Source organism: Acomys russatus, chromosome 4, assembly GCF_903995435.1.
Source record: "Acomys russatus chromosome 4, mAcoRus1.1, whole genome shotgun sequence".
In the NCBI taxonomy this organism is placed as follows: domain Eukaryota; kingdom Metazoa; phylum Chordata; class Mammalia; order Rodentia; family Muridae; genus Acomys; species Acomys russatus.
The window spans coordinates 57,364,434-57,378,742 of record NC_067140.1 but is presented as its reverse complement, the minus strand read 5'-3'; the positions used below and the strand labels follow the sequence as shown (position 1 = coordinate 57,378,742).

The 14,309-nt window shown below is 45.8% G+C and overlaps 2 protein-coding genes across 4 annotated transcripts in view; one reads left to right on the top strand and one right to left on the bottom strand.

The window, feature by feature from the left end:
- Window positions 1-3,329, bottom strand: part of Tubgcp4 (tubulin gamma complex associated protein 4) — a 29,782-nt gene extending 26,453 nt beyond the window's left edge. For both annotated transcript variants that reach the window (XM_051144483.1, XM_051144484.1), the window contains exon 1: window positions 3,102-3,329. In XM_051144483.1, coding sequence (XP_051000440.1) covers window positions 3,102-3,179 — 78 coding nt within the window. In that variant the 5' untranslated portion in view covers window positions 3,180-3,329. The remainder of the gene's footprint in view (window positions 1-3,101) is intronic.
- A 42-nt stretch (window positions 3,330-3,371) lies between these two features.
- On the top strand, window positions 3,372-14,309 carry Zscan29 (zinc finger and SCAN domain containing 29). 2 transcript variants are annotated; one of them, XM_051144486.1, is made up of 6 exons: window positions 3,372-3,834; window positions 4,391-4,822; window positions 5,249-5,453; window positions 7,638-8,315; window positions 9,976-10,431; window positions 13,362-14,309. In XM_051144486.1, exons 2-6 carry the CDS (start codon window positions 4,508-4,510, stop codon window positions 14,216-14,218), a joined length of 2,511 nt encoding a protein of 836 aa, XP_051000443.1. In that variant the 5' UTR covers window positions 3,372-3,834; window positions 4,391-4,507; the 3' UTR covers window positions 14,219-14,309. The 2 variants fall into 2 exon arrangements, with proteins under 2 accessions (XP_051000443.1, XP_051000442.1); XM_051144485.1 differs by lacking the exons at window positions 3,372-3,834; window positions 5,249-5,453; window positions 13,362-14,309 and having other exon boundaries at window positions 4,026-4,822; window positions 9,976-10,722.

The window sequence follows — 14,309 nt, the reverse complement described above, 5'->3', positions numbered from 1 at the left end:
AAGATCTGACTTTAATCCCTGGAACCTACATAAAGGTGGAGAAAGAGAAGTGACTCCACGAAGTTGACCTCTACACACACTCTGTCACATGTTGCCATTTTATATTACATACTTAGGGAGGCAGACATTCTTTTTTCCTCTGCCTTCTCTGCTCTCCGTTCTGAACCACAGCAATCATCCTGCCTCAGCTTCCTACAGGCTGGGACTACAGACTCCAAGTCAGTCTATTAAACTCAAAGTTACCAATTCAGTTTCAGCAAAACATGCAATATCGTGCTACGTCTGGGCTTTTCGTGGGGTAGCTTTGTTCCAGGGGGCATTCGGCAATGACTGAAACTACTTTTGGTTGTCACAATTGAAGGGATGACACTGTTATCTACAGGACACTACAAATGCTATTTAACATTATGCCACGCACAGACAGCCTCCTCCCCACACAACCAGAACTATCCCATTTAAATTGTCTGCAATACAAAAGATGAAAAATCAGGCCTGGAGAGATGGCTCAGAGGTTAACAGCACTGGCTGTTCTTGCAAAGGTCTTGAGTTCATTTCCCAGCAACCACATGGTGGTTCACAACCATCTATGAGATCTAGCGCCTCCTTCTGGCCTGCTGGCTCACATGCAGGAAGTACACTGTATATAAGTAAATCTAAAAGAAAAAGAAAGAAAGAAAAAAGATGAAAAATCCTGCATTAGGGAGCTGGCGAGATGCATCAGCAGTTAAGAGCACTGGCTACTGTTCCAGAGGATCCAGGTTAAACTTCCAGTACCCACATGGAGGCACACCAGCTGTCGTTAAGTCCAGTGACCTGATGCCCTCTTCTGCCTTCCATGGGCACCAGACATGCATGTGGTATGTAGACATACATGCAGATAAAGTGTCCACAATCATGAAATCGTAAAAAGAAGCCTACATAGAAGAGTGTTTACCTGAATCTGCTGACGGGGTAGTTTTGTTTACGTTTATCTTGTTATCTTCCAGGGCTGAAGGTCAAACTTCAGGAATGCTTTACCGCTGAGCTCTGGACTGGTTTTACAGCTCTGAGAGCAGCACCCTCGTGTCTATACCTAGCTCACGCAGATACAGTCAATATAACAATGACATGGCTTCCATAAGCCTTGGATAGTCACCATAGCTCTTTTAATCAAATGTGAAAACTGTTCTATAGAAAGCATGTAGTATATGCTGGGGGTTTTGTTGTTGTTGTTTGCTTGTTTTTGTCTTTTTCCACAAATATATGAACATCTGCTATGTGGCAGACACTGTTAAGTGCTATCGGTAGATGACAGCCACTGTGGTCTTGACCACTAAGGGCGCAGAAGAAACACCGTTTAACACATTTGACCACTAAGGGCCATCCCTGCAGAAGAAAACACCGTTTAACACATGACAGCAAGAACAAATGATGAGCTCATGGTGCAAAGCCTGAGAAAGGAAGAAAATTGCTGTTATAAAGAATAAAGGCACAAGAGACTAATGAAAGGCGTGACCACAAAGCTCTTCCAAAGAAACGACTTCAGAGCTGAGGCCTTAGGAATGAAAGGGTAAAAATGTCTGCCTCAAGCCTGTATAGCAAAGGAAAAGGAAAGGTGAGGCGTGCGCCACAGCCTGCCATTTACTTTTATTTTAAATTTCTGTCAAGAACCCACAAGTGCTGAACATTTTCCTCCTCCACGACTGGCAATGTGTCAGTCTTCAAAGATATACATACAAAAATTTAAACCCCCAATTCAAATCTATAAGGAACAAGAGAACTCTGTTCAATTTATGTGTTTTAGGGATGAAGAAAGGACCTTCCTGATCATCCAAGGTCTAAGCTGCCAGTACCGCTATGAACAGACACCACAGTGCAATTAGATCTTAATTCCTGGTCAGCATAAAGTTCTCCAAGCTTCAGTTTTGTGCATGTGCAAGCTGGGACGAGCAATACTTAAGCTCCTGAGAGCACCAGACACCATTACTAGAAGCAGAGTATGCTAACAGTTTTGATGGTACAACCAGACAGACCTCAGTTCAAGACTAAGAAGGCATGCTAATTAGTAGTCACGTGACCCTGGGAGTTAACCTTCTGAACCTGGATTGTCGCAACGATTCAATGATCTAATGCACACTGCACTATAGTACACAGCCTCCCACGCCTAGTTAGGCTTCTGTTGCTGCGACAAAACACCAGGAGCAAAACACTTGGGGAGGACAGGGTCTACTTCAGCAGAGACGGAAGCAGAGACCGAGGAGGAATGCTGCCTACTGGCTTGCTCCACCTGGGTGCAACAGCCTGCTTTCTTACAGATTCCACAGGCCAGTATGACAAGGACATTTTCTCAATTCAGTTTCCCTTTTCTTGGATAACTTTAGTTTGTGTCAAGCTGACAGACAGGGTTGGGGTTGGAGAGAGGGAGGAAAGACACAGAGACAGAGACAGAGAGAGAAACTAAGCAGTACATTCCTTTTCTGATTACAGAAAACCTCTTTCAAGTTTTTTACCTGGTACAGAAATTTCTGAAAAAAGGAGGGCAACGCCGTAGGCTTACAAATTCGTTTTTTCATCCAACATAATTTACTGAGTGTTTATAGTGTCTTGAGCTCTTTGTATTTCCTCCACTTTCAAAAATCAGTTTGAAAAAATGCAAGCGTGAATACATACTATATTCCCTTTTTAGTAATAAACTAGTATCTAATTCCAGATACGGTTTAACAGTTCTTTTCTTTTCTTTTTTTTTTTTTAAGACAGTTTCTCTGTTCAACAGCCTTAGCTATCCTGGACGCGATTCGATTTGTAAGCCAGGCTGGCCTCGAACTCACAGAGATCCGTCTGCCTCTTCCTCCCCAGGTAGTGGGATTATAGGCATGCGGCAACGCGCCAGGTTTACCAGTAAATTTATAGGCAGTAAAAAGTAGAGTTCCCCAGCAGGAGTCTCGGGACCGCAGGGCCAGGTTCACCCTACCCCCCACCCCCCCACAGGCGGAGCTAAGTCCGGTTGGCCCTGGGTTTTCACAGCTCGCGGGCGCAGTCACACGGCGTCCCACGGGTCCTCCCACGGGTCTGCCCCTCTGCAGCAGCTCTAACAGCGTGCCCGCCTCTGACCCCCTCCGTACCTGCAGGCCGCTCCGCTTGTTCCAGGTGAAAATGGACCCCGGGTACCCACTCAGGGCAAAGAGCAGTTCGTGAATCATTTCTGGGGCGGCCTCGGAGTCCCTAGATCTACTTTTCTTTCAGCGCCCCTGCGGGCGCCCACTCGCACCCAGCTCAATCGCTCGCCCCGAAACCACCGCGCGAGGAGCTTCCCCAGGGCGCGCGCCACGTCCCGGAAGTGCGCGCGGCTCAGAGGCGCCCACCGCGGAGCTGCAAGAGGGCGCCGGTGCTGCTGCGCACGCGCCCCGGGTGCCTGGAGTGGCTGGCTCGGACTTCCGCCTTGAGAGCCGGGGACTGGGGTTGGTAGCGGGCGAGGCTGGTCTAACCTGACCCGATGGGGTGATGCTGGCCCAGAAAAAGGGATGCGATTGAGCTGACCAGCTGGATGAGAGAGACGCGGCCAGGCGTGGGCCAGAGGGAGTCCTCAGGACACCTTGGCAGGGTCTGTAGCATTTTGACCGACTGCACGAAGACTCCCAGAGTGACCCGGCCGGAGGGGGAAGGAAACAAAGAGGCCGGAGCTTGACAGCCGCCGCTGTGGAGTAGCGCTCGAAACCCACGAACTGGCCCAGCAGTGGCCAGCATGGGCCTCGCTCTCAGGAGAACCACTACTGCCACCCCTCGGGCTCTCTCGCTTCACTAACTCCTGTAACTCTTTGCCCAAGTCCAGTTTAGAAGCCCAAGTCAGCTTCCTCGGTGCGTGACCGTTCCTATCTATCGCCCCCGAACTCTTGCTGAGTTCTTAACTTCGTCAAGGAGGAGAAAACAAGAGATCCAACCTTCAGCACTTGACTTTGCTTCGGGTTGGAAATTCGTAGTTTGTCATCCAAGGGGCGGGGCTGACACCAGGGGCTTCCGGAAGAACAGCGGAGGTTCTGGGGGAGATTAGTCACCACTCGCTGGACCCGCTTTCTGTTGTCTTCAGCCAAATGTTGGCTTAGCTTTAGAGTCCGCCGGCGACCGGCATCCCATGCGGTTTGAGTTCACTATACAGTTTTGAACTGGGACAGGATCAGATTCTGATGACGTGGGAGCGAAGCAGACAAGTTTCAATATTCTCTGCAACTTCGTGGGGGATGCTCTAGGACGTCATTTTGAAAGGTCATTTTCTCCTTCCTCATTGATTTGCTGTTCTGAAATGGTACTTACTGCCTCAGAAAGCCATTTGGAGCATATGGAAAGTCAGGCCGGCTCTGGCAAGATTTTAAATGTAAAGATATTCCTCTGATAGTGCCATTTCTCTCTACTGTAGGAACAAACTCCTTTTACAGAGACTCGCCTGCACGGTGTTTCTCCAAGGGCCTGGGAAGATAGTGTACCAAGTCCTGGAACTCAGACACAGGAGAGAAAGTGCTTTCTGCTGTCAAGGATGGCCAAACCCACTCTGAGAGAAAATGGCACTAACTCTGAAAGCTTACGGCAGCGCTTCAGAAGATTCCATTACCAGGAAGTGGCTGGGCCTCGGGAGGCTTTCAGCCAACTATGGGAACTTTGTTGTCGGTGGCTAAGGCCAGAGGTGCGGACCAAGGAACAGATTGTGGAATTGTTGGTGCTAGAGCAGTTCCTGACCGTGCTGCCTGGGGAGATCCAGAACTGGGTACAGAAACAATGTCCAGAAAATGGAGAGGAGGCGGTGACACTGGTGGAAGATTTAGAAAGAGAGCCTGGAAGACCTGGGCGTTCGGTGAGAAGGAGGGGGGGTTCAGAAGTGTGGGTCTGGGGAGACAGAGGCAAGGATAGAGTTTAAGATCAGTCAGGCGGAAGGAGGCTTGGTGATTTCTATGGTTGTGGTCTGGAAGGGTTCCTTTTTCCGGTAGGGTTGGTTTGTCTGGAGATGTCATTTGGGTATGTGTACCTTTGCCTACTCTGTTAGAGTAACTCTTTCAATTCAGTTTCTTAAGAAATGGAAACGTTTTCTCCTGCTGGTATTTGGGTTTCTATAGTTCCAGCCACTCTAAGCTAATGGAATAAACGCTTGGTTCTCCTAACCTTCCCACCGCTACACTCTGCCCTTGCCTCAGAGGATGGCCTCTTTGGGGGATATTAAATTATCTCCTGTAGGAATTACCCCTTGTTATGACCTTGACAATTATTGGGGGGTTGTTTCTAGGTCACAGTCTCTGTGAAGGGGCAGGAAATGCACTTGGAGAAGATGACACCCCTGAAGTCATCACAGGAGTTATTAAATGTTCTGCAGGAGTCAGTGGAACCCCAGCGCAGGGGTGTATCCAAGAAAGAGAGGGCCAGAAGCCCAGCCCTGGGACCACAGGAGCAGACGAACCCAGAGGAGACTCTCAAACCTTTTCAAAGGAGCGGTGAGGAGTAGATTCACGTGGGAAGATAGAGTTCCAAGTTGGGAAGTAGGGTTGGGAGTAGAGGGTGGGAAAGGAATTTCAGAAGAAGGGGAACCTGTCAAATGTGAGGTTGTTGGGACTCGCTGAAGACAGATAGTTCACCCTTCCGGTACAGTAAGTATTCTTAGATTTCTTCCTCTGATAAGTCTGCCTAGTTTTTTATTACAATTGGGAATAATTTTACTTCTTGATGCTAGATGCTTATTTTCTAGATATATTTTTTTTCTATACTGAAAATACCTTTTAGTTGTTTTTCTTTTCCCTCTGTTATCTCCTTTCTTTAGGCCTAAGGTGGTATTCTCTGCATTGGAACTTTGAAGTTCTTTAAATATGTTACTTGTGGAGAATGAAATTATATCTGTATTATTCCTGTGAGGTCTGTTATGTAAAGACAGTAAGAATTTTACTTCAGAATTTTGCATCATCCTCCAGGAAAGCCCAGCATACGACTATATCTTTGCTCACCTGGTCACCTCAGGACTCTTATACTTACTCAGTGCCTTTGGACCCAGTCACTTCTGCTTTATTTTGTAGAACTTGTTTTTCTTCTTTGTGCTTTATTGAACTACATTTTGTGTTTATTATTTAAAACTTGTTGAGGTTGTTTTGAATTCTGATCTTATCATCCAGTATAACCAGTAATAGCATTCTTGGTTAGTTTGATAATGCACTTTAGTCATCCATAGGAGATACCTCAACCTCAGTATCAGGACCTGCAGAATTAATCAGGTTTTAAACACCTACCATGTGCTGCAGGGTACATATACCTCAGTAAGAGAAGGCACCTGTCGGCCAACAAGCCGGCTCAGCTGATAATGGTACTTGCTGCATAAGCCTGGTGACCTGAGTAGAAGCAAGTCTAAGAAGTTGTTCTCAACCTGTATATGCACTGTGGCATGTGCACCCCACATATATCATGGACACAAAAAGTTTTGTTCAAGTACCTGCTATCGAAGAGCTTACAATGTAAGAATATACAGTGAGTTATGAATATGTACTGAACTCAACTATCTGGGGAAAAAAAGTGTTAAGGACTGCTCAGTAGTTCTATAGGGGATTTGGGAGGGTGGCCATAAGATGGGGCTGTAGGGAACACTTCCCGAGGGCATTGGCAAGGGGCTTTCCAAACAATGGGTGGGTGCCGACAGAAAGAATGGTGGCATAGAGGTGTACAGTGTTCTTGAGAGAACAGGAATGAACAGAACATGCTAGACACGAAGGTTAAAAGTTCAGCAGGTTTGGACATGAGCCGAGGAGCTAGCAGGGCAGTGATCGCTGTGGTGCCAGCTAAGGGAGGATTAAGGGTCTGGACATGGATGGAGAGGACGTGCTGAGAGAAACAGAATTTGGTGACTGAGTGTGAAGCAAGTTGAAGACAAGCCCACCCCCACCCCACCCCCCCCCCCCCCCCACCACAAACTCTTGAAATCACTGAATTTAATTCTCAGGACTCGAGTGAAGAAATTAGGAGACAGGAGTGACTAATTGGAAAGTGCTACCATCTGCCAACAAGTGGTGTGCGGCTAGGGAACAACTTGGAAATATTTTCTCTAAAAACAAAATAGAGCATTTTCTTCTCTTGTTCCTAGAACAGAAAATTGAATCTTTCTCGTCTTTTGAGGTTTCTTGTATCTTTTCTATTCTTCAACCCATTGAACTTTCCAAAAACATATCCTTTATAATTGTTTTTGTTTGTTTGAGACAGGGTTTCTCTGTGTAATAGCACTGGCTGTCCTGGGACTCACTTTGTAGATCAGGCTGGCCTCAGACTCACAGAGCTCCGCCAGCCTCTGCCTCCCAAGTGCTAGGGCTAAAGGTGTGCCACCACTGCCTGGCTCCTTTATAATCTTTTAGGTAGAGGCTGTGAATGTAGCTCAGTTTGTAGAATGCAGTATGCACAAGGCCTCGTTTTCCCCCTGCACCCTATAAAACTTAGCTAGGTATTACACAGATGTAATTCTAGCACTTAGATGGAGGCAGGAAGATCAGAAGTTCTCCACTCCATAGCCTCATTCAGGCTAGTCTGAGCTATATGAAGCCCTAATTCAAACAAGAAGAAAGAGGCAAGGCTGATTTGAAAGGGTTTTGCTGCTGTTGTGATCAGTCAAAACTGTGATACTTTGGTTTGTGCTTCCCCACAAACAGGATTTGTATTTCCTAAACCTGATGTGGTGTCCAGGTTGGATCAAGGGGAGCCATGGATCCCAGATCTGTTCAGCTCCAAAGAGAAGGATGTCCCCAAAGGCAGCAGCGCAGGAGACAGACCGTTACCATCCGAGAGTGAGAGAAACAGCTGGGTGGAACAGGACCACTGGGTCTTCGATGATGAGAAGGTGGTGGGTGTGCACTGGGGTTATGAAGAGACTAGAACACTCCTTGCAATTCTCAGTCAGACTGAATTTTATGAAGCTCTCCGAAACTGCCACAGGAACAGTCAAGTGTACGGGGCTGTGGCTGAGAGGCTGCGTGCGTATGGTTTCCTCCGGACCCTGGAACAGTGCCGGACCAAGTTCAAGGGCCTTCAGAAGAGCTACAGGAAGGTCAAGAGTGGTCATCCACCTGATACTTGCCCCTTTTTTTATGAGATGGAAGCCCTGATGAGTGCCCAGGTCATTGCCTTGCCCGTTAATGGACTGGAAGAGGTAGCCTCCCATGCCGGCCAGGCCAGCAGTGAGACTGAGGCTGAGGAGCCAGGGCAGAGCGCCTGGCAGCATGAGGATGGAGAGGAGGCTATGGCTGAAAGGTCTGACAGTGACGACCTGGAGGCAACCCCCAAGGACCCCGGCAACTCACCTGCATCTGTGCTGTTCCGAAGCCCCAGTGGTAAGTAGCTTTTAGGGGCTTTTACAATTTGATTTGAGGAGCAATGGAACTGGATGTGGAGCCAGCTTTATAAATCAGGCTCACTGAAAATATTAAAAAGATACTTCGGTTTTCCTACCTCCTTTTTAACAGTGAAATTTTAAAATGGGGATAAATCATGACTGAAGAAAAGGACTTTCATTGTCTTTGTTCTCATCGCTTCCTGCTTTTCCATATTTCCTCAGATCTTTTGGTTCTTCTCTGTTCTCCTTTACTCCTAGTAAATGGAAAATAGTGGAAGGATGTGTTCACAGATGGGAGGAGGGCAGTGTGAACCTTGCCTCTCCTTCCCAGGGTACCTTCAGGCAGTAGCGTTCCTAAAAGCACTGTAGTGAGACCTGCAGCGTAATGCCAGGGCAAAGAGGCTATTCTTGCCTCTTTCCTCATTCTGGCCCCTGCAGGTCTCCATCCTGAAGATCAAGTACATGACTGTTAGAAGATTCTTAAGGTCTCTGCTTTGGCTGGGGTTGCTTAATGGAGATTGTAAGCGATGAAGACAGGCCATGATGGGAATTTGTAGCAGTGTGATTCTGAAAGAGGCAGTTCCTTAGAGTATTAGCTTATTATTTTACTTATTATTTAAAATTTAATAAAGTTCATTTAAAGAACTTGTAAATTAAAAATAAAACAATAACAAAACCCCACCCAAACTATCCAGAACCAGGTTGAATATTGATTCTGAAGCCATGGAGCTTCCCATTGGAGTTTATACTTTGACTATTAAATATTAAATCATTCTATAGGAAGAGAATAGGCGTGGGGAAAAGTTAGGGAGGTTAGGGATGGAACATTGTGGCTGACAGGAGTTGTGGGTCTTTTTCCTGACCAGTGAGTTTTCTAGTTGAGATCAGAATTCCAGAAAAACTAGTAAATGGGAAGAGAAATACACTCTACACAATGTGCTTAGTCTATCTACGCTGGTTGTTTTTCTTGCCACTGGGACAAAATGCCTGACAAAGGCAACTTAAATAAGGAAGGGGCCTTTTTTTGGCTCACAGTTTGAATGTGCCCATCATGCTGAGAAAGACGTGGTGTTGAGAGCTACTCTCAATATGGCTGTAGGAGCAGGAAGTAGCAGGTTATGCTGCATCTATAGCCAGGAAGCAGAGAGTGATGCATGCTGGTGCTCAGCTTGCTTTCTTCTACCTTTTGTCTGGGACCCTAGCCCATGGGATGGTGTCACCCACATTCAGGGTGGATCTTCTCTTAGTTAAACCTTTCTGGAAACACCCTCAGAGACATGCCCAGAGTATGTCTAGTCAAGTTGATAATGAAGATTAGCATGACATCACGGTGCATACTGACTGTTCCGGTGATCATGTGGAAGGGCTTCTTTTAAGTGACTAAATTGTACTAAAGGATACAGAAGCAAAAACATGTATGATGCATGATAGGTCTGTGGAACATGAACCCTTTAAATCTAGACACTTGAGCTTAGGTGGCCTCCCTCTGTCTCTCCTTTGCTTATAAACTGATCCCCAGGCCTCATGCATGCTTAAGGTACACCCTGAGCTAGTGTCTCCAGCTTAAGTGATTTTCCTTGAAGCAGGCAATAAGACTGAAAAATTGAGGCTCTAAAGCTCTGGGTTTAAGAGATGGTGAAATCTCTCTTCTGGTGCAGGTGTACACTGGGGCTATGAAGAAACCAAGACTTACCTTGCAATTCTTAGTGAGACTCAGTTCTACAAAGCCCTCCAAAACTGTCACCGCAACAGCCAGTTATATGGAGCAGTTGCTGAGAAGTTGTGGGACTATGGCTTCCTTAGGACCCCAGAGCAATGTCGGACCAAATTTAAAAGCCTACAAGCCAGCTATCGGAAAGTCAAGAAGGGCCGAGCACCAGAAACCTGTCCCTTCTTTGAAGAAATGGATGCTTTGGTGAGTGCCCGGGTTGCTGCTCCACCTAGTGATGACCAGGAAAAAGAAACAGCTTCTTGCTGCCTCCAGGGAACCAGCGAGGCTGAAACCGAGCAGCAAGCTGAGGACTCAGAAGATTCAGATGATGATGAAGACTATACTGAGCTACCTCCAGGGGCTGTTACAACCCGTGCCCCAGTCTTATTCCAGAGCCCCCGTGGTAAGGTTCTTTATTTCTACTTTTTGAGATAGCATTTCATGTAGGTGAGATGGCCCCGAACTCAGTGCATTGTAACTGGTCCGACTTTCTATGTCCACCCCAGCTCTGAATAATGACACAGAGACATATTTATAATAGCTTTTGGGCTTTGACTTAGGCTTGCTTCCCAACTAGCTCTTTACTTAAATTAATCTGTTTAACCTATGTTCTACTATGTGGTTCTGTACCTCTTCATACACCTGACTTCCTCCGTGTCTCATAGGAGAATCCTTTCCCCCTTTCTTTCCCAGAATTCTTTACCTCTCCGAAATCCTGCCTATTCTTTCCTGCCTTTGCTGTAGGCTGGTCAGCTCTACACTGAACCAATCAGAAGGTGATGGAGAGTAATGTTTGCAAAACCCTGAGACAGGTGATGCTTAACAATACCAATGTCCAGTCTGTCCTCAGCTCTCTGCTGGTACAGAAATCAGCATTTGAATATACAAGGACAACCTTCACACAGCGAACAAAAACATCACTCCAACAGTGCATGGCCAGCGACGGCTGTAACCCTCTGACCCTTCTGTCTCTACTTCCTAAGTGGTGGTATTACAGGTGTGTGCTTCCATGCCCACTTAAGATTTTTTCAGTTCTTATAGTATAAATAGCAAAAGGGAAGCTATAGGACTTAAGAGAAAAACCCAGAGATTGAGAGCTGGCGTCTGTACCCAGCTTTCCTGAGTAATTATCTTTTCCCCCATGTTTCCTATCAAAATAGCTTAGTGAGAAGATGTAAATTATTGATGTGGCCCCTTTCACCAGACGACAGCATCACCTGAGATGGTTGCAAGCATTTAGATTTGAGGTCTCCTTCATGTGCTTCTAGGTGATTTAGTGCAAGTTACTTAACCCCTAAATGTGTTCTGCATTTAAAACCTTTGGCTGGAGGCGTAGTCTAGTGGTAGAGTGCTTGCTTGTTCAACATGCCCCAGGCTCTGGGTTAATATCATTCACCCTGCGAGTCAAACAAAAACTATGTTACAAGGTTGGTGTACCTGAGGTACTGGTGAAGCAGCCATCACAGTGCTAGGCACATAGTAGATACTCAACAAACAATAGTTTTCACTTCCTTAAATCTTTTAGATCAGCATTAATATTTTACTAAAAATATTGACTTCTGGATTTGGGAAACATTAAACAACCCTCTTGGCACTGCATAATCCATATTAAGGATTCTAAAATCTCAGTTAATTGAGAAAATTTCTATTTTATGGACAACCTTACAAGTGTTAGGCTTCTAGGGAATACATACACAGGCTGACTGACACTCAGTATTCTTTTGCTTGTAGATTTAGTCCAGGGAACTCAGGATCCAAAGTTAGCCTGAAACACATGAATGAGTGCAAATTCTCATGGTTTAGGATGAGAAGCTTGGCATGTGCTTTTTAGACTGTTAAAATTTTGCTTAATTGGGCTAAATTATATATATTTTTCAATATTTAGGTTATGGAGAATTTCTAGTGGAGCTTTTCTCGTCTGAGGTCCTTTGTGTTTTAAAAGATGCTAAGTATTTTTTTTCTTCTCTGCCTTCCCCCGCTCATATACTGGAATGTAAGGGAGAGGGGACTTACCAAAACTATTTCTGGATATAGAAATTTACCAGGAAGTGTCCCTGGGCGTTTCTTTTGTTTGTTTGTTTGTTTTTTCGAGACAGGATTTCTCTGTGTAGCCTTGGCCATCCTGGACTCACTTTGTAGACCAGGCTGGCCTCGAACTCACAGCGCTCCACCTGCCTCTGCCTCCCGAGTGCTGGGATTAAAGGCGTGCGCCACCACGCCCGGCTTACTGGGCGTTTCTTTCTAATCCTGTTAATCACTGGCAATTGATGAGACCATGGTGTGGCTGAGAGATGGCAGAATGACAGTGTGTAAAGTGTCTTTCTGTAAACATGGAAATTATCTTCTGGTGACTTGCTGCTCTGAGTTTCTCAGCAGATACTGGCTATTCAGATGTAGATGAAAGGCTTGATAGGTCCTACATAGGAAATTAAAATACTTTAGTAATTCTAATATAAATAGCAATTTGGAGACAAGAGCTTTCCTAATTTTTTTACTATTATTTGAGACAGGGTCTCACTATGCAGCCCTGGCTGGCCTGGACCTTGCTTTGTAGACCAGGCTGGCTTTAAACTCATAGAAATCCATCTGCCTGCCTCTTCCTCCCAAGTGTTAGGATTAAAGTGTGTACCGCCAGACCCCATTTAAAATTTTTTCAAATACCTTAAAAAACTTTTTGCTTTTTTGAGACAGGGTCTTTCTGTGAGCCTTGGCTGTCCTAGACTCGCTTTGTAGACCAGGCTGGCCTCGAACTCACAGAGATCCGCCTGCCTCTGTCTCCCGAGTGCTGGGATTAAAGGCGTGCGCCACCATGCCCGGCTTACCTTAAAAAAATTATGTCTGTGCATGTTTGAGAATATGTGTCCAAGGAAGCCAGAGACGTCAGATTTCCTGGAGCTGGATTAACAGGCAGCTTTGAGGCCACCTGATATCAGTGCTGGAAACTAAACTCAGGTTCTCTGCAAAAGCAGTACATGTCTTTGACCTCTGAGCCATCTCTCTAGCATCTCCGTGTTTCTTACTTTTATTTATTTAGGGGCACATACACATAGCACATGTGTGGAGGTCATCAGACAATTCATGGAGTTGGTTCTCTCATTCCCTTGTGGGTTCTAGGAATTGAACTCAGGTTATCAGACTGAGCAGCCAGCACCTTTCTCTGCTGAGCCATTTTGCCCCTCCCCATCCTACACCTTAGGAATTCAAAATGTGGAACTGACCATTTATTAGTAATCATGTAATGTTTAATGTAATGCTTGTTTCTCTCAGGTTTGCTTTGTTGTGGTACAAATAATTAAGGCAATGAGTGACTATCAAATTGTGTTCTTGTATTAGGCTTCGAGGCTGGATTTGCTAATGAAGAGAATCCAAAACGAGATATTTCTGAGGAAGTGAGGCTGCATAGGACATTACTTGCAAGGTCTGAAAGAAAAATTCCCCGTCATGTTAATCAAGGTAAAGCTAATAAGAAAGCATGTTTATCAGAAAGCCAGTGGGAAAAGACGCAAAGCGAGAAAAAAAGAAAGCTGGCACTTCCAGAGAAGAATATAGGTAAAGTCCTGACTTATCAGAGCCCAGGCTTGGGAGATAGACCCTGTAAATATCTCAGATGTGGCAAAAACTTTGGCTCAAAGTCCCATCTCGTGAATCAGGTAGAGACTCCATATAAATGTGCAGACTGTGGGAAGAGCTTCAGTCGGAGTGCACGCCTCATCAGGCACCGAAGAATCCACACTGGAGAAAAACCTTACAAGTGTCTTGACTGTGGGAAAGGTTTCCGTGACAGTTCTAATTTCATTACCCATCGGAGAATCCACACAGGAGAAAAACCTTATCAGTGTGGTGAATGTGGAAAACGCTTCAATCAGAGCTCAAGCCTTATAATTCACCAAAGAACCCATACAGGAGAAAAGCCTTATCAGTGTGGGGAGTGTGGGAAAAGCTTCAATAACAGTTCCCATTTCAATGCACACAGGAGGGTACACACAGGAGAGCGACCGCACGTGTGTTCTGACTGTGGTAAGAGGTTTAGTAAGAGTTCTGACTTACGTGCACATCACAGAACTCACACAGGAGAGAAGCCCTATGGATGCCATGACTGTGGCAAGTGCTTCAGTAAAAGCTCTGCCCTTAATAAACACCGAGAGATCCATACCCGAGAAAAGCTGCTGTCACAGCCAGGGCTTAAGTAAGCTCCCGAGGAAGGGCCTCAGTAATATACTGTTGGGGAAGTCCTCGCCTGCTTTGTGCCAGCTGGCTTAGGAAGCACGCCTCGGGATTTTT

Coding starts and splice junctions, on each gene's coding strand:
- Zscan29 (XM_051144486.1), top strand. CDS start 4,508: ATGGCCAAACCCACTCTGAGAGAAAATGGCACTAACTCTGAAAGCTTA. Junction 8,316..9,975: donor GCTGTTCCGAAGCCCCAGTG/GTAAGTAGCTTT, acceptor CTTCTGGTGCAG/GTGTACACTGGGGCTATGAA. Junction 10,432..13,361: donor CTTATTCCAGAGCCCCCGTG/GTAAGGTTCTTT, acceptor TTCTTGTATTAG/GCTTCGAGGCTGGATTTGCT.